The 25,231-nt window shown below is 41.6% G+C and overlaps 1 protein-coding gene, 1 long non-coding RNA gene and 1 pseudogene across 3 annotated transcripts; 1 reads left to right on the top strand and 2 right to left on the bottom strand.

Annotated features, from left to right (window-relative positions):
- Window positions 1-6,017: 6,017 nt before the first annotated feature.
- On the bottom strand, window positions 6,018-8,476 carry LOC111661220 (uncharacterized). 2 transcript variants are annotated; one of them, XR_002761204.2, is made up of 3 exons: window positions 8,420-8,476; window positions 6,753-6,877; window positions 6,018-6,588 (listed from the first exon to the last, which is right to left on the bottom strand). It is a non-coding gene; the product is annotated as an uncharacterized LOC111661220 (long non-coding RNA). The 2 variants fall into 2 exon arrangements; XR_015437771.1 differs by lacking the exon at window positions 8,420-8,476 and having other exon boundaries at window positions 6,753-8,326.
- Window positions 8,477-12,048: 3,572 nt separating this feature from the next.
- LOC147818659 (uncharacterized) lies at window positions 12,049-22,206 on the bottom strand. The gene is made up of 7 exons (XM_087176174.1): window positions 21,916-22,206; window positions 15,999-16,095; window positions 15,512-15,601; window positions 14,880-15,044; window positions 12,992-13,143; window positions 12,483-12,607; window positions 12,049-12,331 (listed from the first exon to the last, which is right to left on the bottom strand). Exons 1-7 carry the CDS (start codon window positions 22,204-22,206, stop codon window positions 12,181-12,183), a joined length of 1,071 nt encoding a protein of 356 aa, XP_087032300.1. The 3' UTR covers window positions 12,049-12,180.
- A 410-nt stretch (window positions 22,207-22,616) lies between these two features.
- Window positions 22,617-25,080, top strand: LOC147818658 (uncharacterized; annotated as a pseudogene).
- Window positions 25,081-25,231: the final 151 nt, after the last annotated feature.

Here is a 25,231-nt window from a genome sequence, read left to right as displayed (position 1 = left end):
CTCATTTTAAAAGACAATGTTTACTTTTGTCCGCCTGAAGCTCTCAGCCTCTCTCCATCCATCCGAGAGTGTCCCCATCGCTCCATTGCCCCCCTCCCTCCTTCCTTCGTCTCCATGGCAACGCCCTGGAGGTGACAGTTTTATTGACACAGGCTGAAAGTAGCTGAAGCACTCACATGCACGCACCAGGGTCTCATTAACATGAGCAGCCCGCTTGCTCCTATACAGCAACACACACACGAATATACATCTGACCTACATCTGCACTGAGCCGGCCATTTCTCTTTAACGTGCCAATCAACTCAACTCTGGAGTGAAGCTTTAGGAAGAAGGGTAAATGTATTGATCTGTTTTGTTGATTCATTCAATAACATTAGCGGCTGCATATTGATAAGCTGGTAAATATCTCGCACGAGCGGCCAGGACGTCCTTCAGGGACACTACTGTACACACCCAGACATGAGCAACGCAAATACCTAAGCTACTAAACTTGTGAGCTTGTGAGGACACACACACACACACACACACACACACACACACACACGCACACACACAATTCAAGGTCATCTTGCTGAGTTTGTTCACCACTGAATTTGACCTTGTGTTGTGAGTTTCACCCCAAACGCAGGGTGTTTTGTTTTTTTGGTGCACAACTTTTTCCCTGATTGCTGAACAGACTTTACTGGTGAATCAGCTGAGCAGTAAAAACACAATCAGCAGTTGTTGAGTCAAACATAAGTAAAGCTAAACTAATAAAAGCTTGTTTTACTGATTTTCTTTGGAAATTTAACTCTTTTTTCTCCTGTTTTTTAAAGGGTAAACAAGGCCAAAACAATAAAAACCTCATTATCCTACATCGAAGGGACTTTGTTTGGACACTGATAATCACTGACCGAGAGCTTAAATGTAGAATTGATTTAATTTATTTTAAGAATGTTTGTTGCTTATCTTGTGATAAACTCTTTGGGCCACTATTAATGCCATAAGTCTGTGGTGATGGATTCCAGATGTTTACCTGTATTCTGGAAAAAACTGACCATAATTTAATTTTCTGTTGTCCCTGCTTTGCTCCACCCGTTTCATCTACTTTGCCGGTTAATGATTTTCCTCATTTCCTACAGGTCCATTAAGCAAACCCTGGAGGAGGGATGCGAACATGTGGCAGGGAACTAAAAGCAAAGATGAGTGTGATTCCTCAGGAGCATAAAGGTCTTAGAGCTGCTTTATTTTCTGTTTTCCACGGCAGTTGAAGAAATTGGAAACTGCCTCAACAAAGATCTGTGTATACTTTGTATTGCTGACATTTTTCTTGTACTAAACTCCATTGTAGCCAATTAAAATGTCTAAATTTGGGATCATTTCATCTACATTTCACATGATCCTCATCCAAAAACAAACATGATGGTCATTATAATGATCATGATCCAAATAGCCGGAAGAAGTTAGTAGAAAATCGTTAAGTCTCATTTGGTCCTCACACATCTACAGAAGGAACATGAGTCAAACACAGGTGGCATGTTCTCTCTCTCTCTCTCTCTCTCTCTCAGACCTACATGCACAACATTGACAATCAAGCACTGAAAACCATCACAAACATGCAGAGTACATGATGTTTCTCTGGCACTTAACACACATCTGCAGTGCTCATGGGTGACTCATGGAGCTATTATGGCATCCATACAGGCTCACGCTGCCCACACTGCTCCGCTCAGACACTGACTTTATATAGAAACACTCACTACACATGCATTACTCAGAGATCACTACTCAAGCCAACTCTTGTAAAGATGATCCACGGTTACATTTCCCTTTTTAAATAACAGGAAATGTGGGTCAAAACAAAAAAACTGTGAGGTAAGAAATTAATTACTTGCCTGTCCCTCCATCTTCTGAAATTAAGCTGGATGATCACCGGGTAGATTGTTACTCCAAATGGGAGCCGCAGAAAGGAGCTGATATCTTCAGGTGGTGGTTAAAAGCTTCACAGGCCCCGCCCGCCGGCGCTGAGAGCTGCAGGAAAAGGAACAAACCTCAATATAGGCGCTGTCCGTGGTACCAGCCGGCTCCGCCATGCAGGGCACGGCCGCTTACCCTTCCTCACTTTCCCATCAGAAAACCAAAATCCAGTAATCAATAACATGCATTTTGGTGAACACGTTTGAAGCTATGAAGTAAATGAAATAAGTAGATGTTCATTTTTGTCGATTAAGCTCTTTCTCCGTCTGTAATCTCGGTCAAACTGGAACAGGCAGTAGATTTTTCCCACCCCGGCGTGTCCCAAAAAAAAACCTCAAATCCTTGCATCACAACCCGGATAATAAACTGGGACTTACCTGTCGTGACTCCCGGGACAAAGGAGACCCTCGGTGAGCTGCAGCAGTCGGTGTTTGCGGCAGTGCCTCCTCCTTTTCTCCTGTAACTCGTCTTATACACCAGCTGAGAGCGGAGCCGCACGTACCGCACGCAGTTGTTTTTATATATGAAAATCCCGTCTACTCCATCAACCTATGAAAAACTGGAATGCTGCGATGCCGTGATGTGGCCCCGCCCCTCCGCGTTTACGTGCCGAAATCCGTGACTCTTGTGCATCATCACCGCATCCCGTGAGGCGAGGCGGCGTCCATGTCCTATTATGGTTGCAGCCGTTATTCGGTTAGTTGGTCAGATCAGTTGACAAAAACGCTGGCGCACGCGCGGAGGGGGGTTGCTGAGGGTCGCTAGGGGATGACTGTGAGCGGCCCCCTCCCCTCCCTTCCTCTCTCTCTCTCTCTGGTGTCCTCCTCAGCTTCCCATGATGCCTCTCGCTGGCGACCTTGACAGGAGCCGCTGGGTGACTGATGCTGCTGCTGATGCTGCGGTTGCTGATGCAACGCCTCCCGTTACTGGGGCAACGGGTCATGCGGTTCAGCTCAGATGATGCTCAAGTTGTAGAAACGATGATATTTTCAGTTTGTAACAGACACCACACAGGGCAACTGTCCAGCTAAATATGAACTAAACCCAGATATCAGATATCACATTACACAACACACACACACACACACACACACACACACACACACACTGCAGGTCCCTGTCTCATGATTTGCTCGTGACACACAGACAATAACAAAAGTCAGCTGATTGTGCGTCAGAGAGCTTTGTGTAAAATGATGCAATGAAATTAGCATATATCTGTTCTGCCTGAATGACTTTATAAAATCACTGCAACTGAAAAAGTTCAACCAAGCTCAAACAGAAACATTTATATCAAACTGTTTCCCAGCAATAAAGGCAAACATAAAGAGCTAAACTACAGTGAGTAAAAGCTCCAGAACAGCTACTAACTGGACCCTGTGGTGAGATTGTTTTCACAACTCACAACTTGTTCCCAAGGTCAAGAATGAGCTTTCACTTTTACTTTTTAGGTCCAGTGTCAACAAGACGATGATCAGAAAAGTAAGCGAACCCCATCTGCTAATAAAGATCATGTGATATGATCAAAAGCTCCGGAAAAGCTACTATTGAATTTCCCCTAGGGTATGAATAAAGTATCTATCTATCTATCTATTTACTAATTGGGGCTCGTGGTGACATTGTTTTCTCAACTTCTACTCTTATGTGTTTGTCCCGTTTTGATTTGTAACTGGTGTCATAATGACAAATTTGTGATTTCAAATTTTTTTTTTTTAATGTTTTTTTTTTTATCCAAATGAGTGAAGAAATCAATATCTGTTTGTACTTCATTTGTTTCCATTCTGTTTCTCCATATTGTGATTTTACCACTGCTACTTATATCTATATGTGACATGTACTGCAGACATGAAGAGAGAGCCCTCCACTGTTGAGGTTTCTCCATGTTTGTTTCACTTTAAGTTTTTTTTTTAATTTTTCCTCATCTGAATGAAGGACCTTGTTCTATTTCTACGCAATTTAAATAGACTGACTTGATTGTCATTAACTTCTCCTTTATGTATGTAGAGTATTTACAGTGTGTTAGCCATTTTCCTTGACATATTTTTGACATGTAAACTCTAAATGAGGAAAAATCCAACCCATCCTTGATTTTATCCCTTTACTTTGATCTTGTTACATCATTATTAAAATTTAGGTTGGATGGTCTCAGCCTGAGAGGAAACAAAGAAACGGCCCAGTGTTGGTCTGACACATGGGAACAAACAGACCGATTCTACATTAGAGGTAAGATGACCTTGAGAACTGCATATATGACAGTCAAGTAAATTGTGAGGCAGGTTGTCTTGTTTACCTAGATAGACCTGGAAGAAGTTGTGCGTCTGCATCACGTGGAGCCGTCCTGTAGTTTTTGATTTTCACCTTGATCAGATCAGACATCTTCAGCTGCTGGAGACCTGCAGAGAACCAACACCATGTGCACCAAATTATCATTTTTATTTGGATTGATCTGCTGATTCTTTTTTGTTTAATTCATTTTAAAGTGATAGAAAACAAGAAAAGCTGCAACGTTTCACATTCAAGAAGCTGGAACCAGAAAATATTTGGCTATTTCTCACTTTTTTGCTCGGGAATGACTGAAATGATTAACTTATTATCAAAAAAGTTAAAGTTAGTAATATTTTTCTTTCAGTCGATTCATGACTGATTAATAGACTCATCGTTGCAGCTCTGCACTACACACAGCGGCAGGACAGTGGATTATCAAGGTAGTGGATATAGAAATTAAGACTAAAATGTCCAATTTGCTCACTTTAACAAGGTATCGATAAATGAGTTGTGTGCCGAATTTACCAGATGAGTTCACTGACTAGTGAGGGACCTTGCATTTTCCTTTTCGAGGTACAAGTTTGAGAATAACAGACGATATATTAAAAAAACATCGCTTTACCAAATGGAGTTCGGCACATCTCGACTGCAGACAATGAAACGATCCAATTTGGCAAACGATAGCTGGAGAATCGGTAATTTGTCACTCACAATGACTGTTAAAATTAAAAGACCTCGTATAAAAATACCACCTGTTCACAGACTTCAATTTTGGGAGATATTCTGTCAGTAAACCTTTTCCATCTAACCTGTTTGCCAGAGGTAAACACACGGACGACAGGGGTAAATCCCTTAGAAACAATAATTAAAAACGTAATTATTAAGCATAAAGTATCGTATTCTTATGAGAACAAAAACTTTTCATACAAAGACTTTCCGCTATATTTCCGAATCTTGGCGTCCTTTGATTTGAAGCGTTGCTCAGTCGCAGGGCATGTCGGGAAACAGATGTTACATTTAAAAAGGTAACACTGTCACCTGTTGGACAAGTGGAGCAGGTGCAAGTGCGCAAAGCAATGCAACACAAAACTACACATTCACCATACATATGGTACATGCACAGAATAGCTACAGATATGGAAAAATAACCCTGTGTTCTGTGTTGTGCCACAAGTTCTCATCTGCTGATAAACTTCCCACCTTCATGAGGAGAATTCCTTTATATGGGGCTGAGGAATGGAAAGTGAGGTGGAGGGAAAAGTGACACCATGATGTGAATGATGAAACATCACATTGGTCCATACAATGATAAAATGTTCTGGATTCAACCTCACCTGCCCCCTTTCCTCTCCATGAACGCTCTCATAGAGGTCATCAAGGAATGAAAATAGGCACTCAGCTCCAATTAGGATTTATTTCTTTATTTTGATTCTTTCTTCAGTTTAATTTATGGTGATTTGGAGTTATGTTTTTAAAAGAGTACTGTAAACACACAGAGGTTTGATGCTGGTTGAGTTTAAGCGAGTTCATGAATTTTGACGGATGTGTTTGACAGACACGTGTTTTCAATCAAACCAATGAAAACTGAGAAATGTGAGTTAGCAAACATAATAAAGGCTCAGTATAAAAATATAAAGAAAAAAAAATTATTGTAGTGACAATAATTTTTTTTTATTTTTTATCGCTATAGATTAAAATCAAAAGCTGTGTAGGCTTTAATGTACTGTTGAGTCCAGATCCATATATAACCAAACAGGACTTGCGCATTCGTTTGATGAAGTATGCAGGACAACAGATAAAGTTCAACACGTCTAATTTATTAAAAGTATAGTCAAGCATATAAGTTTGAGATTGCTTACAGAGCTCTGGACCACCCTGCTCTCATCTCGCCTGTATAAGCAGCATGCAGTACTTTATTGTTTCAGACATTCATTCTTATACACACATTCTCTGTGTAACAGGGTCACTCCGCCTCTTCTCTCCTCACACCACTCTGACCTGAACCTGTTATCTAAACATGTCATACTTGTACTCTCTTTACTGTCTTGTCTGTCCCTGTACGTCATTCTGCAATCTCAAACGGCAATCAGGGTCACAATGTTTAATGTTCACATGTCACAATGTTCATAAACAATCATAATCATCAGTTTAAGGCTGACTTGCTTTTTTAATCATACAAAGCATACAGTAGTAAAAATAATATATCCCTTCAGTACATGAATCATTTGCTTTGCTTCCTTTGATTTAGTTTGGACTCCTCTCCTCTCACTGTAGAGCAGCTTGTCTCCTCTCACCAGCTCTTCTTGTAGTCATCTGCTGGGGTGAGTTGACCACACTGCTGTTTTATTGGGCTCACACTCCCAAAACCTGCAGAGATGAAGATGAATGTGGAAGAACTTTAAAAAAAAAAAAAAATAGTTGTAACCACTGGTTGCCCATACGAAAATAAGCACAAAATGAAAAACATATGTAGATATTTATCAGACTTTGTCAGGAATAAGGTGAAGGGACCCCCTTGTCTTTATACTCACTGTGGTCCCTTTTCCACCAGGGAGCCATCGCTCCATTTCCACCCCCCGTCAGCACTACTGCTCCTCAGGCCGAGCCAGTATGAGTCTCCCTGGCTCAGACTGTGGGCTGTTTTCCACAGAAACAGCTGAGAAACATGTCAAAAAACAGTTGCTATCAATTTGCCAAGAAATGTCTTCACTTATTATTTCCTTCTTCTGAAGTTGTACAACTTGATTTTCCGCCCGACCTCTTAGTTTGGAACAAGATCAAGAAAATAAACTGTGGTGCATGTGCAGGAAAACAGTGAAAGACAAAACCTCAGATGACCTCAGGCAGTGACTGCTCCTGTAGATGTCTCCATATTCCACAGAGGTCTTAAATCTATTCTTAACTTCTCTCTCCAATGGTGTGTCTGTGTGTGTGTCCCAACAGCTGATATTTCAGGCAGAGCACCTCAAATGTTTACAACTGGACAGATGTAGAATATATCATCAATGAAGACACATAAACACACACTTGGAAAAGGAGACAGCATTACAGAATACAGAGTGTGTGTTCACCTGCTCGTCCTCTGTCCTGACTGTGGCCACAGAGCCAGAAGAATAGAAGTTCACATGGACACTGAGCTGATTGTGCTCAGTGTAAATTAATACGCTTATGTAAATCAGCTGAACGGTTTTTGCAAATATTTTTTTTGTGTTTAATCTGCAGACAAGTTGCAAATTCTACTCCCACAAAAACATTCTCACATACTTGTGTCAAAGCAGTGGTTCACAACCTTTTTGGCTTATGACCTCTATTACCGTAACCGTAACCATGACCTAGACCTGATTCTAACATTGACCCTAGAGCCAGGTATGATCCTCATGATCCTGGAAATCTCCTCACAAGGTGTAACGTTCCTCGTAAGGTTTCATATCAGGTTGACAGGTTTTGCCCTGATCCTTTCTTCACCTACTGTAGCCTGTGCACACAACTATCATTTACAAATATGTAACAGTCCAGGAAAGGGGAAAAACTCAAACACTTTAACAAAATGACCAACAATCTGGTCAACTAGTGTGAAAGTGAACCTAGCACAGTGCAGGTGTGTGCTTCAAGTGCTTCTGTCTATTGCTGTATATTGTTTCACTAAAGCTGTCAAATAATGTAGTGGAGTAAAAGGTACAACATTTCTAAGAGAAAGAGTAAATGTACTCTATTAGTTTCCACCACTGCTACAATTATTTAACCTTCAGCACACATGGATTTTAATATTGTTTAATTACTCAATCAGGTGAAACTCCTGAATTACTGAGTGAAAACAATGGGGTTGTCTACTATAGAAGCTAATTATAAAAACCACAGCCACACATGACTATTCAAATTAAATAATGAACTCCATATTGATGTCAAAACGCATCTCTACAACAACAAATCCTCCATTGTCTCACTACTCATGACTGAGCACCAGTGTTTGCTACGATTAGGTAATATATGACATTTTATATTGGTAATGAAAGGCGTGCTATCAGCTAGCTAACGTTAGTGAGCTAAACTGTAACTTAAAGGAAAACTTATTAATTAGCTAACATTAGCATTCAGTCGTACATACTTGAAACAGTGTAATTCAAAAACTCTAAAAGGAAGAAAATAAAGTGTATTGAACAAGTTAGCTAGTCAGGTACTGCTAATTACGTTCACGTACCGTGTCTGCCCAACAGAAGGGAGTAGAGTTTTAAGGTCCTGATGGCAGACATAGGAGACGTACTGCTAACATTAAAACCTGGGTATGAGTAACGTCAAAGTTAAGAAATGGTATGGTCCACTGTAGGGGTGTCTGAAATCGTAGTACATGTGAATGTGGGAAACATATTGTAATATTTACAATTACAGATTTCCACTACGAAAACAGAACACTGCCAAAGGACGCCGCTAATGCCTAGCAACAGTTGCTAAGGTATTCGGTTTCCTTTGTTGTCTGTATGGGGGCGTGGCTTAAGTCATAAAATGCCTTTGATCTGAAATTGATGTCGTCATCAGTTTAATTTAGCCTTAAACTATAAGTCCCTCCTGATTACACTTTCAGTCTTTATCTAGTCAGCTTGTGTTAAAAGATCATCGATCCTAATACAGAAAGTATCTCCATGGCTTCAAAAAAACGATCACAGTTGGTCACAGTAGACGGTGTTCGTCCACTCGTAATCTCTTTTTCCCAAAGGATTACAAAGGAACAGTGGCAACTAATAGATTCAGGTGTGGCTGATAATGCCACAAAAACAGTGATTGCAGAGCTGCTTTTGGAACTCATAACATGTGTTTCAAAAGCCGTGTTGACAACTTTCAAGTCCTCAAATGTTGTTGTATCAGAGGAGCATATTCTGTCCAGTGTGAGCAGCACACTCACCCAGAGTTGCGAGGAGTTTCTGAGGCTGGAAGACCAATTCCAGAGTCCCAACATCAAACCCTTGAGGAACTCGATTGTTAAAGAGGTTGCAGAAAGTGTCAAATCTGCCCTCTGTGCTGGTGTGTGCCCTGAGGAGCCTGTTGTAAATCATGTCATCTCCCCCAGGACACTTAATGTAATGGTTCTTCGTGTCCGCAGAATTTTAGTCAAGGTCAAAGCCAGTGGGTTTATGATGATATTTCGCCCACCTTTGACATGCAGGCAGAGAACAAGCAAGGCCACCTCCATAAAGGGTGCCCAGGACAAAATCAAGCTAGAGGATCATTCGACCATCAAAGCTGAAGAGTCAGAAATCCCAGAGAGGTTGCAAAAATTAATGAGCAAGGAGGTGAATGAAATCACACAACCTCTTCTCAATGATATGCCAGACTTGAAGTACAAGATGCTGCGATCTGCATGCTCCCGGGAGATAAAAACTGCTGCAGATCATGTTGGTAAGTTAATTAATGCAAATGATGACGCAGGGCCAAGTCAAAACTCCAAAGAGAAGTCCAGACCAAACTTACACGACATATTGAGCAGCATCGAGACCCCTCTTGCGAAGCAGTTTGTGAAAGCATTGATACATCACACAGTGGCACAACTAAAGTCCAAATTCAACCTAAACAAATTTGAAAGCAGGCAGTCAGTGCAGACACTCATGGCTAGTGTTGATTTTCTGCTTCTCAAAGTGGCTGGTGTCAATAGAGCAGATGATAATAATGTGTTTTGGAAATTGAAGCACGTTTCCAGTGGAAAAGTTCTGAAATTCACTCAAGAACTTAGTGACCTCCTCTACAAGAACATCACAGGCAAGAAGATGCCTATGGTTGTTCCAACACCAATAAGTAAGAAAACTCACAGGACAAAGGCCATTCCTCAGCCTCATGCTAACATGTATGCTGTCATACGGAACAAAGTGCAGTGTTGCCTGGGACTGATGAGCTGGTGGCTGAACACTCAGGCTAAAATTCACAGTGCCAGGGTGACACGCGGTTTAAAGGACCAGTCTTCACAAACAACACAGCCTGCAAATGTTGCAGTCAAGGAGGCAGAACCAAAGAACCCCAAGTCTTCACTAACAATACAACACCCAAATGTTGCAGTCAAGGAGGCAGAACCAAAGAACCCCAAGTCTCCACTAACAATACAACACCCAATTCCAGTCAAGGAGGCAGAACCAAAGAACCCCAAGTCTTCGCAAACAACACTGCCCCCAAATGTTGTTGTGAAGGAGACATCAACAAAGGACCCGAACTCATCGCAAAGAACGCAGCCCCAAAAGGTTGCAGTCGAGGAGGCCGCACCAAAGAACTCCAAGTGTTCACAAACAATACAGCACTCAAAGGTTGCAGTCGAGGAGGCATCAACAAAGGACCCGAACTCATCGCAAACAACACTTCCCCCAAATGTTGTAGTCAAGGAGGCAGCACCTGTGGCAACAGGTACAGAGTCTGCTTCAATATGCGAGGAAATAGAGGATGAAATGAATGAAGACAAAAAGCCTGTGTGGATACTTGTGGAGAAGCTCGTTATGCGGACGTATGAAAAAGCAAAGGTGCCATACACAGCTGGTGTGACAAAGCATTTATTCAAGAAAATATGGCCTGAGGTTGAGGGCATTGACTTTGGTAACACCGAAAAAACCTTTAAAAACCTTGACAAAGCCATTTTCAAGGACCTGATTAAGAAGTGGAGCTCTGCGGAAATGTTGCTGGTTTCCATGAGATTAAAGGAACCAGCAGTTGAGAAATCTCTCGCCTTCTCTTTAAAAAATCACCTGACACAACCAAAACAGCAAAACGCCATCTCCAGGTTCTTCTCGTCTGTGGGCCATTCCATCAGAAACGTCTTCAGAAGAAGAAATAGGGTTGGTGTCATTTAGGGGAAACATCATATTCAGCTTGAGGGAAAAACTTGCCTAGGGTTTCTCTTTTAATCCTTTAAGATGAATGCAATACAGAACTCAAGTCCTGCCTCACATCCAGGTGGCCTCTGTCTTTGAGGGACACAGACCAGCAGACTAGGAGCTTACCTAGATTTGGGTCAGGCCTTGAGCTCTAAGGGCCACCTCATTGACAAACAGTCTGACCTCACAACTTGAACAACCCGGGACACACTGCAGCGAGGACCCAGCCTTTATATATGGTACATACTTAATCAGGTGAGCTACCAGTGTGCCCCCTGAGCATTTTTGAGTGTGAGCGTTATTGACTTTGGTGGCGTGGGTTTTCTCCGGGTACTCCGGTTCCCACATTCATCACAACCATACAAAAATCTATAATAAATATATATTTATATTATATATATAATATCTATTTATCTATAATATATATCTATAATATATATTTATATATATAATATATTCACATATAATAAACAAAATTTAACAGAAATCCCCTATTTTCTCAAACATCTGTGTCTTTTTGTTGAGGGCTGACTCTTTTGAATGTTATATCAAGAAACAGCTATATGATGCTGCAGTAATGTTTGAAAAGGTAACACTTCCACCTGCTGGACATGTGAAGCAGGTACAACAACTTAACTGGTGGTACACAAAAATAGTGACAGGTCAGAAACAGAGTTAGAAGAAGATTTCATATTCTTAACTTAATTAAAATAAGCGGACTAATGCATCAGTGGAAAAATATTCAGTTACATGTATAACGGAAGAGGATAAGGGCCAGGTTTTTTATAGATTTCTTTAAACTCAGAATTGTCAGATTAAAGACAAAACTCAGATGAATATATTTTTTTTCTGTCTACAATCTTAATCTCAAAAGTATCTGTCTGTCAGATAAATTTAGAAGCATAAAGCAGCATAAAACATTTTTACTGATGAAGATTATGATAAATGTAGTTTAATGATATAATACATGGTTATACTCCATGGAAGATGTATGTTATTCCTGACCTTGATAATACTAAAGACATTTTTACACAAGGGCCACTGAATAGTTGAGCTACATGTATTTGAGACGTGTCGTCATGATCACGACAATCAATCCCACAGTCCTCTCCTCTCACTGTAGAGCAGCTTGTCTCCTCTCACAGATCCTCCTCAGCTGGTTGGAGCATCTGGAGGGGAACCAGCTATTCTTGTAATCTCCTGGAGTGAGTCGACCACACAGCTCCATGCTGTCTGCTGTTTGGTCGGGCTCACGCTCCCAAAACCTGCAGAGATGGAGGAGAATTTAAAAGAAAAAAAAAATCTGTTACCATGGCAACCACTGGTTGCCCATATGAAAATAAGCACAAAATGTGTAGATATTTATCAGACTTTGTCAGGGATAAGGTGAAGGGACCCCCTTGTCTTTATACTCACTGTGGTCCCTTTTCCACCAGGGAGCCATCGCTCCATTTCCACCCCCCGTCAGCACTACTGCTCCTCAGGCCGAGCCAGTATGAGTCTCCCTGGCTCAGACTGTGGGCCGTTTTCCACAGAAACAGCTGAGAAACATGTCAAAAAAAGTTGCTATCAAATTGCCAAGAAATGTCTTCACTTATTATTTATTTCTTCTGAAGTTGCACAACTTGATTTTCTGCCCGACCTCTTAGTTTGGAACAAGATCAAGAAAATAAACTGTGGTGCATGTGCAGGAAAACAGTGAAAGACAAAACCTCAGATGACCTCAGGCAGTGACTGCTCCTGTAGATGTCTCCATATTCCACAGAGGTCTTAAATCTATTCTTAACTTCTCTCTCCAATGGTGTGTGTGTGTGTGTGTGTGTGTGTGTGTGTGTCCCAACAGCTGTAGAATATATCATCAATGAACACACATAAACACACTCAGCAAAGGAGGCAGCAGTACAGAATACAGAGTGTGTGTTCACCTGTTCGTCCTCTGTCCTGACTGTGGCCACAGCGCCTCCCACTGCCATGCAGCGGTACTGGCTGCTGATCCAATCAGCTCTGTCCTGACTGAAGAAGAAACATTTCTCTCCTTGAGGCATCCATGAGGCCGGACATGGTCTGCACTCACGCTCTGAGTGGTGAAGGAGAGACAAAAGGACATGGTGGAAATAATTTCATTTTAATCTGAAATGCCAAGCTTACATGAATTTTCAGCAGCTGTGAAAACATCCCAATATGACTGTTATTTGCCCTTTCATGCATGAATTTTTAAATCATAAACAACCTGAAAATGCTTATCCAATCAATTTTATTTTGAAAAGGTTAATTGGGCACCTGCTCATATTAAACTTCTGTATAGTACACATGAATCTGATCATGTTCACTACATGTATTGAAAACATAACTGGGTCTGTGTCAGTTACAGACACAATAGCACAGAGAATTTCTTTTTATCTGAATTCAAAATGTACAGTTCACACAGACACTGAACTGACATTGCTCAATGTAAATTAATAGGCTTATGTAAATCAGCTGAACGGTTTTTGCAGATATTTTCTTTGCGTTGAATCTGCACACACTCAGATGAAGGTTTGGACTCACATACTTGTGTCAAAGCAGTGGTTCACAACCTTTGAATTATCAGGAAATTCACAAGAAAAATATATATTTTTTTAAAACTTTGGGTAGCAGAAATGGGTTTTTTGTTTGTTTCTGCTTCTTAAACTGTAAATGATCTTTAAGCCGTTAATCTTAAAATTTAACTGCTAAGCTGGGAAAAACTGCTTTTGACCAGAACCGTAACCACGACCTAGACCTGATTCTAACAGTGACCCTAAAACCAGGTATGATCCTCAAACTGCCCTTGGAAATCTCCTCACTTTAAAAGGTATAATGATCCTCATAAGTTTGTTCTTTGTTGATCAAGGTATTTTATTAATGTGTTGGAAGAAAATGCACATATATACATTCACTATAAAGTAATTTCTTTTTTCCCTTCCTTCCCCCTCCCTATCCCTCATTACAAACACCTGAACACAATAGCCAGAAAGTTAAGAAATAATACATAAGTACACACACACATATACATTCACATATTACACACTAAAAATTTATTTGATCTGCATTTACAGTTTCAAAGTGAGTAAAGAAAGGCTACCAAGCATTAAATAATTTCTTAATTGATCCCTTTCTATTATATTGAATCTTCTGTAGTTGGGCACAGTACATTACCTCTCTGACCCAAAGCCCACGTACAGGTGGCAGTGGTTCTTTCCATTTTAGTAATATCACCCTTCTAGCTAAAAGAGTACAGAAAGCTATCAGGCTGGCTGAGATTTTATTGATACCAATGCCATTATCGATTCTGCTAATCGATCCGATTCTTTATCGATTCCTTTGGCTTTTCTGTGTGGAAAAAAGTAGCCCTATACAGGTTTTCAGCGTCAACAACACAAATTTTATTATGAGTCTCTGAACACTGAACAACTAGCAACTGCTCTGTAGTTGTTTAATCCCTCGAGGACGGGCTGCTGTCTGCTTCTTTAGGTCTGCCTTGTATTAATTTACTTAAACAGAAAGAAAAAAAATAATCCGCTGACTTGATATGTTGTTGGTTGCAGGCGTTGAATTCTGGTCGTCTGTAGCACTCTAGGCCGAGAAGACGCTGGGCCTAGATGTGGCTGATCTGTTGTACTCAGACTGGATGCCATTCCAATGACTGTAAAGGCGTTAAATGCTTCACTAGGTTCTTAACTTATGGTATTTTGCTCAAAGCATGCGTGTGTAGGTCGATAAGATATTATTTTTGAAAATTTGATGCAAATGATCAGCAGGAGCCCCCCCCCCCCCCCCCCCCCCCCCACTCACCTCCAGAGGTGCCATTGCTGATGAGGCAGTACTGGTTCAGAGCAGGATACTGGGAGAACAGGATGTTATATGACTGGTTGAGCTTCTCCAGTCTGTTTGTCAGATCTCTGACTTTGGTTTCCTGCAGGGTCGACTGTGACTGGAACAACAAGGTGATCTGAACCACTGTTGTATCAAACAAAAACACACAGTAATGTGGAACATAATAAGTAATGTTCACTAAAATGACCAATGAAAAATTGGAAATTTATATGCAAGACCTGTTTGTTTTTTTTTAGATTTATGTCTAAAGCAGGAACCAATGGGCTGCTGTAACCACTGGGCTGCTGGCTGAAGGCCACAGACAGGGTAATAAACTATAAACTATATACTTTACCTGTAACATAATGGGCTGAATAAATACATTTGCTTTGAAATTCCTTCATTATTAGCTCTATATCTAAAGATCAAAAACAAAAATGTTATACATAAATTCAAATATAAGATAACTATTTGACATCCCACACTTTACATGTTGTACTCTTACAAGTACACAAGTCTCTCGTTTCGCTTTTAATCCGTAATATATTTCCCTGGTTAGTTGCACCTGTTCCCATTAGTATGATAAAGTCAAACTATAATGAAGTACTCACAGCAGAGAGTGAGGAGCAGAGTGACGATGGTGAGCAGGAAGCAGAGCAGAGAGAGGTAATGAACCAGCTGTCTGTGCTGACTGAACCAGCCTGAGAGACAACACAGAAATTAGAACACAATTCCAACAGTCCTGCAGTAAATCCTGTTATTTAATTGGCTAATGCTGATTTTTGAACGTTGACTGTTGTACTGGATTGTATGAGGTTCTGCAGATGTACCTAATACACTGGCAGATTGTATTTATCCCACTGACCTCTAATGGACTCCTGCCATACTGATAGTTTCAATTTTATTTGCTGAAGTTCTGAGAAACCTGCAAAATCCGCCTCCCTGCAGCGAGGTTTGTACATGAGCCTAAGCAACTGGGAAATTTTTTCTGCAATGAAATGTTGACGTTTCACTGGGGATAAATAAACATTTGAAGTTTAAATGCATACATGTATCTGTATCAATAAACTTTTTTGCAAAAAAAGAAAAACATATTACTTTTGTCTGTAGATGTTTCCTGTTTTTCTTCCATCACAGCTGATCCATTGTTCACCTCCATGGTTTCATCCAATAGAAAATCAACAGGCAATAAGGTCTGGTTTCAATATTGCATTAATGCACAATAGTTCTGTCTAAGCTGTTTCTCTATGTCCTCATATGTTGTTTTAATAACTAAAATCCAGGTGTAAAAGAAGTGTCCGACTGGTTGGTGTTTGAAGTAGAATTATATGTGAATATGGAAACACTGGCTCCTCTGCAGTTGTATGCAAAGCAGTAATGGGTCTGATAACCAAACAAGCCTGTTAAAGAAGTAGTCAGCTTAAAGTTATATTATACAGAGAGCAGAGACATACACACTTGCACTTTATCCACCATTAAACTGCTTTATTTGTTTATTTAGGCCTAAGGTGACTACATTTGATATTTTTTATTATCTTCCTCCACTTTACTCCCAGATGGTAAAGGAATCTCATGTTTGCTCATTTATATCTTTTATTATAACTTGTTTTAATATTTGAAAAAATATTTTCTAGTTAGAATAGTTGGAAGAGAATCTTTAAACCACACCTTTGAAACTATTTACATTTTTTTCAGAAAATACACATCATTGCAGTTACATCCTCTACTTACCTCTCTGTATGCTTGTAGTAGTTTTCATCGTTGCTGTAGGGGCGTGTCTTTGCTGCTGATTCAAGTTGTGTATCCATGCACAGGGGATTCACAGGTAACAGTCTATCCCTGCATTTCACATAATGTGGAAAACAAGCATTCATGATTGTGAGTTCACATTCTGTCTCTATTTTCTTACATATAAAAACAGAGTGAGTTGAGCAATTCTCTCAGACTGTTTGTTTTGGTGCTTTTCAAAATAACATTAGTCCTAATGTGTCATTGTGTTTTAATAAGTTAATTAATTTTTAATTATGACCAAAACCCTGTTTTGTGAGGTCACAGTGACCTTTGACCTTTGACCACCAAATTCTAATCAGGTCATCCTTGAGTCCAAGTGGATGTTTGGACCAAATTTGAAGAAAATTCCCCGATGAAGAAATTTCAAGTGAATCGTTTCATGGACTTTTGGACCCCACTATATGTATAAGATGTACGGACGATAGAACACCTGAAAACATGATGCCTGCTCTAATACAGTCAGGCGGTGGCTCGTGGCCGCAATTTGTCATGTCTGACATTGAATCGTGGTGCTCTTCTGTTTGACTTTTGAACAGAGAAACAGATCCACTCAGAAAATAAAAAATTTAAAACCTCATACTCAGTCCTACATTGACAAAATGCTATTTTACAGATATGAAGAACACATAACACGTGGATTTTTTTTCTGACTGCCACCACTCTATACTATTCACACACTACAATAGTCAGACTATAGCCTATTTCTGGTCATGAATCCTTGATTTGATCCTTTTATGGTGAGAAGTTTCTATGTAGATACTTGTATTTGAGCACATGCGCATTTCAGCAGATTGGGCTGTAGCTTCGCACAGCTTCAGGGAAATTTACATTTTGTACAGAGGCTCGAGTGGGAATATCTCACTCGACATTGAAACTCTGCAACTAGAGCTATAATATCATGTAGTTATTTAACTTCTAGATGGCTGAACTGACGCAGCAACACTTCCAGCATCTCTGAATTTGGCAACCGCGCACTGTGTGGACGAAGGGAGCGCAGATAAACCATCCTCATCATCAGGACAAGCCTCGGTTACAACGAGCGCGGAGCAGCCACTTGTCAGGACCACAGAACCACTTATCATCACAAGAGTGATACAGCTTTAACATATTTATGTGACAGACTCGAGTTTTTCGCTTTCTGTCAGGAGTGACATAATCTGTATCACTCAGCTTCTGGTGGATACTGTATGGTCTGGATAAGCGTGCAGAGAGAGAGGAGCCAGGGATGGGTAATAGAGCCAGTACTTGAGCGCCAACTTCGAAATGTCGGGCTACAGCTGAACGGTCAAACTAAATTTTCATCTCCACCTGGGAGCTAGCCAGCGCTTTCTGTGCACAGGTATGGGTGTGATGCGAACGCTCACGGAATCTGCTCATGTAATCTAACACGTTACCCTCCGCGGAGGAAGCTGCCGAAAGGGGTTTTTCCTTAAAGAGGACATGAAACACTTAGTGAAGTTCACATAATTTACAAGACATATAACCCCTCTAATCATCCTCACATGCTTAACACCTCTCAGTTTAACTGGATTAAAAATAATAATAATCTAAATTACAGTTTTCTGACGTGTAGCGACATGTTGTCCTGGCGTAGAGCTTGACGTCATGTGGTTGGTTCCGGTGAACATGCTAACGTGTACATATGGTAATCAGTGACAGGATGAGTGACAGTGCACTTATGACAGACTCAATGGACAGTAAGAAAAGCCAAACTAAAAAGTGAATTTGGGGGGGCACTTCTGTATTGCCCCTGGACGCAGCAATGAATTTTATTGAGTTCAAAACAAAGGAAAGATTGTCTATTTTCATTCTTTGCCTCCAAAATGGCAAGTGCTGTTTCGTCGTTGGCTAGCTGCACTGAAACGAGTGAATCCTCGGGTTAGCCGTAATGCTAAGGTTTATGCTAGGGTTACACAAGGACTATGTGGAGAAGATGAGTTTTGAATCCGGTGTCCTAGTCCTTGCCGCACCAACAGGCTGAAACCCGAGGCTGTGCCGTCTGTGTTTAACTTCTCTTCTTACAGGACAGGCTGTACAGACATTCCCACCCCCTCTACTAGCAAGGATGTAGCTGTGCACCGTAAGGAAAGGGCTCAACAGCACAGGCATCTGGCAGAACAGAGAGAGGTGCGCACAATTATGAATGATGACAGGGGAAACAGCTTAAAAAAAACAGAGCCTAGTCGAAATTTAATTGAATAAAGGTCATCATGATATGAAAAAACTTTTTTTTTTTTTTTTGCCTGTACATAGATCATACTCATTCTTCTTAGTTTTACTACTTTTCCACTTGTCATCCAGCTCTGATATTGCACAGTGCATTATTTATATGGACTAAACTACGAATTTTATTTAAGTCTGTCAGTGTGATGATCCACAAAGGCAAAAAACATGTCATCTCAAGCACCACGTTGTGTTGCCGGCCCGCTCTGCACCTCCTGGAACCACCTGCTGCTGCTGCTCCTCCTCCTCCTCCAAATGATTAAAGTGGCTTTGAACTTTCTCTGCTTCTCCTCCTCACCGGCTCGAAAGCATATGCCATAGGGTTTCGATTAACATCAGTGAAAGTCCGCTCTACTTCGTCTTCGGCCATTTTTCGTCGCTTTTCACCGTATGCATGGAATCCCCACACACCAACCTAATGACGTTAGCGTGTGACGTAAAGGCAATATGGCGGCAACCCAGAGTGAAGGCATAAGTTAACATGGATAATAAATCTTTAGTAACTTAGCGTGTAATTGTTTTATATCAAAAAAAATTTCAAAATATATTCTAGCACACTTTATTATGTATAAAAACTTGTAAAATTAGAATGTTTCATTTCCTCTTTAAGTGCCTTCAGAGGACCGCAAACAGTATGACCAAATATGAGTCCTGCTGGGCTAAATCCTAAGGATTCCTGCACTGATTCACGGGCCGCGAAGAGGTCAAAAGGAATACGTTCATCCCAGCTTTTGTCCACCTCCAAACAATACTCATGCAGCATTAATTTCAGAGTTTGGTGCCACCACTACAGGGATTGGGATTCTGGATGATATACACTGGAGATGACATGTCCTACATTTAGAGACTTAAGGACCTGTTTGAAGAGCTTGGATTGAAAATGTGTGCCCTGATCTGTCTGTATAATTTTTGGCAAGCTGAAGGTGGTGAAGAACTTAACTGAAGCACTGACAATGGAACTAGCAGTGATTTTGCGCAGTGGCACTGCTTCAGGAAAACGAGTGGCAGAGCACATAATGGTGATTAAAAATTGGTTCTCGGATTTTGTTCTGGGTGGTGGACCAACACAGTTCATTATGACTCGCTCAAATGGCTGTCCTATGGTGGGTATTGGACACAAGAGAGCTGGCGGAAAGATCTGATTTGGTTTGCCTGCCAACTGACAAATGTGACAAGTGTGACAATGTTTAGTAATATCAGACTTTAACCCTGGCCAGAAAAAGTGTTTCAAAATGCGAGTTTAGGTTTTGTTAACACCTAAAGGACCAGCTCACAGGCTTTCGTGTGCCATAATTAACACCTGCTCGCGATAACCAGTGGGCACGACAATTTGATTTATTATACTCCAGTCCATCCCCTCAGCTATTGTCGGTGACCATCTACGCATGAGTACGTCGTGGTCAACAAAATATGTCCGGGCTTCATCCCCACTCTGCCCATTACTCACCACAGCAGTGAAACATTTATTTGAGGTTTGATCCGTTTTCTGAGCAACAATGAGTTGTTCCCGACTTACCGGAATCCGCAGACCATCTGGCGACAGACCACTGATTTTCCTTACCTTTTCGTTTCCAGTTTTTGCAGGAGATTCTGTGGGCACATTGGTGTCCGATTTCGTTTCCCCTGTGAAAACTTTCATCAACACACAGTCAGACAATTCAACATCTGCTGGGTTTTGAGTCTTTCTCTCCGCACAAAGTTTCGGCGTGTGCGCGCGTGTCATTACGCGAGAAGGAAACAACCCGGGCTGTGCCGGAAAGTATGGGTGTGACGGTTAACACTTCGAGAGCAGGAGTCACTTTAGCCGGAGCAATATCATTTCCCTTCAACATAGTGACCCCACGGATTGGCAGAGCCGGACAGACAGCTACAGGGAAAAATCCACTGATTAATTTGGACTGCACATGCACCTGGTGCAGTGGCCACGGAACATAACCCATTTCGATATCACTGGGTACAGTACTGTAACAACAGGCAGACTGGTCGGAAAAGGGCACCACTCTGGTAAGGATGACAGATTCAGAGCCCCCAGTACTGCGCAAGATACACATGGGGCGCTGATCCCCTGGTTCGCCACTTAATGACACTAAACCCTCGAAAATGAACGGTTTGAAACAAGGGTCGGGGTGCTCGTCGTCGCTCTTATCTGCGGGCGTTTCACACAGTCCAGATTGTATTAACCCGATCCCTTTTGGAGTTTGTGCACTTGGAGACAACTGTTGCTGCTCTTTAAGCTTTAACAGCAAACAATTTGCGATAACATGCCCTGCTTTGTGGCAATAGAAGTATTCTCTCTCCTCTGCGACCAGCAGGAGCTTTGTTAGCGCTACCCTGAGTGGCAGGAATTGAACAGGCTCTATCAGTAGAGAGGAAGGAATAGGTAACCTTGTGCGTAAGCACATACTCATCAGCCAAGACAGCTGCAGTAGATAATGACCCTACCTTCTGTTCGTTTTAATATACCGCTATGTGCTCTGGTAAGCTCTTCTTGAACTCCTCCAGCAACATAAGCTCTCATAGGTCAGAAAAATACTAAATTTTAGCAGCAAAACACCATGTATCAAGCATCACCCTTATCCCAAGCAAACTCTACACAGGTTTGAGTTGAAGACTTTCTGTGGTCTCTGGACTTTTGTCTATAGGCTTCCGAAACCAATTCATAGGCACGCAAAATTGCAGCCTTCACTGTGTTATACACAAAACTGTCCTCTAGGAGAAGCGCTGACACTACGTCTGGGGCTTTCCTATGAATTTTGCATTGCAACAGCAAGGGCCAGGCATCTAGAGGCCACTTAAAAGCTGTTGCAATATGCTCAAAGGCACTAAAATATGAGTCCACTTCAGTTTCTCAGAAGGTTGGCACCAAGGCAATATGTTTGCTGATATCAAATGAATTTCATTGTAAACTAGTGGAAGTGGAAGGTGTGCCCATTGTGACAGAGACGGCCTCTGACGTAAGAGTCTCTTTTTGTGAATTAAGCTCAAGCTGACGCAGCCTCACAGCTTTGTTTGCCTCAATTTCCAGCTTTTTGACTTGCAGGCGGAACGCAAGCTGTGCCTGACGATCCTGTGCCTTTTCTTGAGCCTCCAGACGGAGACGAGCTAGGCGTACTTTCAGCCAAGCCTCATCCTGAGTCCCTGAAGAAGCAGGAGAAAAGGGGTTGTAACGAGGAAGAGTAACCAGCGTTTTCACCCGGCCCTTTACCCAGAAGTCAACACCCAGGTCTGCCTGCGCCATTAGCTCCACTGGGAGCTTCCCTCCCCTGGCTACCCTGAGCCAGGGCGCCGTCATCCTGCACAAAAGACTCGGAAGGCACCAACAGAGCAATCACTCCCAACTCCACCAGTTTACCCACAACCAGAGCCTTAAGCTCTTTCGTAATCAGCTGTTGATGTCCTGCAATAACTGATAGATCGTCTTTTCGACAAGTGTCAATTTGCTCTAAAGAGGGACTATGAAAGAACTGCTCCAGATTAAACTGCCATTTTTTATTTTTATTTTTTAATCCACAAAACAATCAGCCACTAAACAACTAAGTGTACTCCCGTATAGATCCTGGATGAGGTTATCCATTTATCCTAGTCATGTCGTTATCAGTTTAATTTAGCCTTAAACTATAAGTCCCTCCTGATTACACTTTCAGTCTTTATCTAGTCAGCTTGTGTTAAAAGATCATCGATCCTAATATAGAAAGTATCTCCATGGCTTCAAAAAAACGATCACAGTTGGTCACAGTAGACGGTGTTCGTCCACTCGTAATCTCTTTTTCCCAAAGGATTACAAAGGAACAGTGGCAACTAATAGATTCAGGTGTGGCTGATAATGCCACAAAAACAGTGATTGCAGAGCTGCTTTTGGAACTCATAACATGTGTTTCAAAAGCCGTGTTGACAACTTTCAAGTCCTCAAATGTTGTTGTATCAGAGGAGCATATTCTGTCCAGTGTGAGCAGCACACTCACCCAGAGTTGCGAGGAGTTTCTGAGGCTGGAAGACCAATTCCAGAGTCCCAACATCAAACCCTTGAGGAACTCGATTGTTAAAGAGGTTGCAGAAAGTGTCAAATCTGCCCTCTGTGCTGGTGTGTGCCCTGAGGAGCCTGTTGTAAATCATGTCATCTCCCCCAGCACAATTAATGTAATGGTTCTTCGTGTTTATGATGATATTTCGCCCACCTTTGACATGCAGGCAGAGAACAAGCAAGGCCACCTCCATAAAGGGTGCCCAGGACAAAATCAAGCTAGAGGATCATTCAACTATCAAAGTTGAAGAGGCAGAAATCCCAGAGAGGTTGCAAAAATTAATGAGCAAGGAGGTGAATGAAATCACAGAACCTCTTCTCAATGATATGCCAGACTTGAAGTACAAGCTGCTGTGATCTGCATGCTCCCGGGAGATAAAAACTGCTGCACATCACATTGGTAAGTTAATTCCATCCATGGCAAGGCCCGGATTTAACTGAAAATTTAGGTACCACCGACCCCCTTTAATACCTCAGAAAAAAAGGTTAAAAGGTGAATATATAAAATCACAATTAACAATTTATTAAAAAAAAAAAACTATAGAAAATATAAGAGGTGCCTCAAGATCTAATTTTCCCATATACAGTATATAAGTGAATAACAGGAACACACAAAAAAAGGAGCTGTAGGCTTAGCAGCTGTGGCCGCAGACAGGGAAGGAAGAAAATTTACACTGGGGGAGAGCACCTCACCACACTCTGGTGCCCTACACACTCAAACAGCAAATCAACTAAAGGGATGCAAATAAATAGTGAAGGAAGTGCAAAATTTTTCAAACACACTATTATGGGGGGGGTGATGAAGCACAGGTGAGGAACTCTACCACCAAACCCTACACCATAAGGCCGGCCACGCTCGCTGCCGCACCTACAGCACTTGTACAGAGACCAAAAAAAAGAACAGGTATTAGAACTCAAGACGGGTACAAATTCTTGGGGGAAATGACCAAACCAATACCAGGGCCAATGCAGTGTGCAAACAATGAAACAACTAAACAGACAGTTTAGCCAAAACACAATAACTAAACCAACAAAACAAACAGAGCAGAGACAGCACACCACAGGCTCACCAGGCAGAGAGATAGAGCAGCAGCATCGAGGTAGATATATAGCCTTCCCCAAACAATTAAAACCAGGAAGTGGGCGTGACTAAACCCGATGGTGGCCTGAAAGGGATCTCACACTACCTGCTTACACAAGCTTACATGATATATTGAGCAGCATCGAGACCCCTCTTGCGAAGCAGTTTGTGAAAGCATTGATACATCACACAGTGGCACAACTAAAGTCCAAATTTAACCTAAACAAATTTGAAAGCAGGCAGTCAGTGCAGACACTCATGGCTAGTGTTGATTCTCTGCTTCTCAAAGTGGCTGGTGTCAAAAGAGCAGGTGATAATAATGTGTTTTGGAAATTGAAGCACGTTTCCAGTGGAAAAGTTCTGAAATTCACTCAAGAACTTAGTGACCTCCTCTACAAGAACATCACAGGCAAGAAGATGCCTATGGTTGTTCCAACACCAATAAGTAAGAAAACTCACAGGACAAAGGCCATTCCTCAGCCACATGCTAACATGTATGCTGTCATACGGAACAAAGTGCAGTGTTGCCTGGGACTGATGAGCTGGTGGCTGAACACTCAGGCTAAAATTCACAGTGCCAGGGTGACACGCGGTTTGAAGGACCAGTCTTCACAAACAACAATGCCCCCAAATGTTGTTGTGAAGGAGACATCAGCAAAGGACCCAAATTCATCACAAAGAACACAGCCCCAAAAGGTTGTAGTCAAGGAGACTTCACCTGTGGCAACAGGTACAGAGCTCATTATATGGACGTGTGAAAAAGCACAGATGCTCTTCATACACAGATGGTGTGACAGAGCATTTATTCGAAAAAATATGGCCTGACCTTTAAAAACCTTGACAAAGCCATTTTCAAGGACCTGTGTAAGAAGTGGAGCTGTGCAGAGATGGTGCTGGTTTCCATGAGATTAAAGGAACCAGAAGTTGAAAAATCGGTCGCCTCCGCTTAAAAAAATCGCCTGACACAACCAAAACAGCGAAACGCCATCTCCAGGTTCTTCTCGTCTGTGGGCCATTCCATTAGAAACGTCTTCAGAAGAAGAAATACGACTGGTGTCATTTAGGGGAAACATCATATTCAGCTTGAGGGAAAAACTTGCCTAGGGTTTCTCTGATATATGGTACATACTTAATCAGGTGAGCTACCAGTGTGCCCCCTGAGCTTTTTTGAATGTCAGCGTTATTGACTATGGTGGCGTGGGTTTTTTCTCCAGG

Source organism: Seriola lalandi, unplaced genomic scaffold (genome assembly GCF_002814215.2).
Source record: "Seriola lalandi dorsalis isolate HSWRI2012SDOR001 ecotype SW California unplaced genomic scaffold, Sedor1 jcf7180002054538, whole genome shotgun sequence".
NCBI classification, from domain to species: domain Eukaryota; kingdom Metazoa; phylum Chordata; class Actinopteri; order Carangiformes; family Carangidae; genus Seriola; species Seriola lalandi.
The sequence above is the reverse complement of the archived record's forward strand: the minus strand, read 5'-3'. Positions and strand labels throughout refer to the sequence as shown.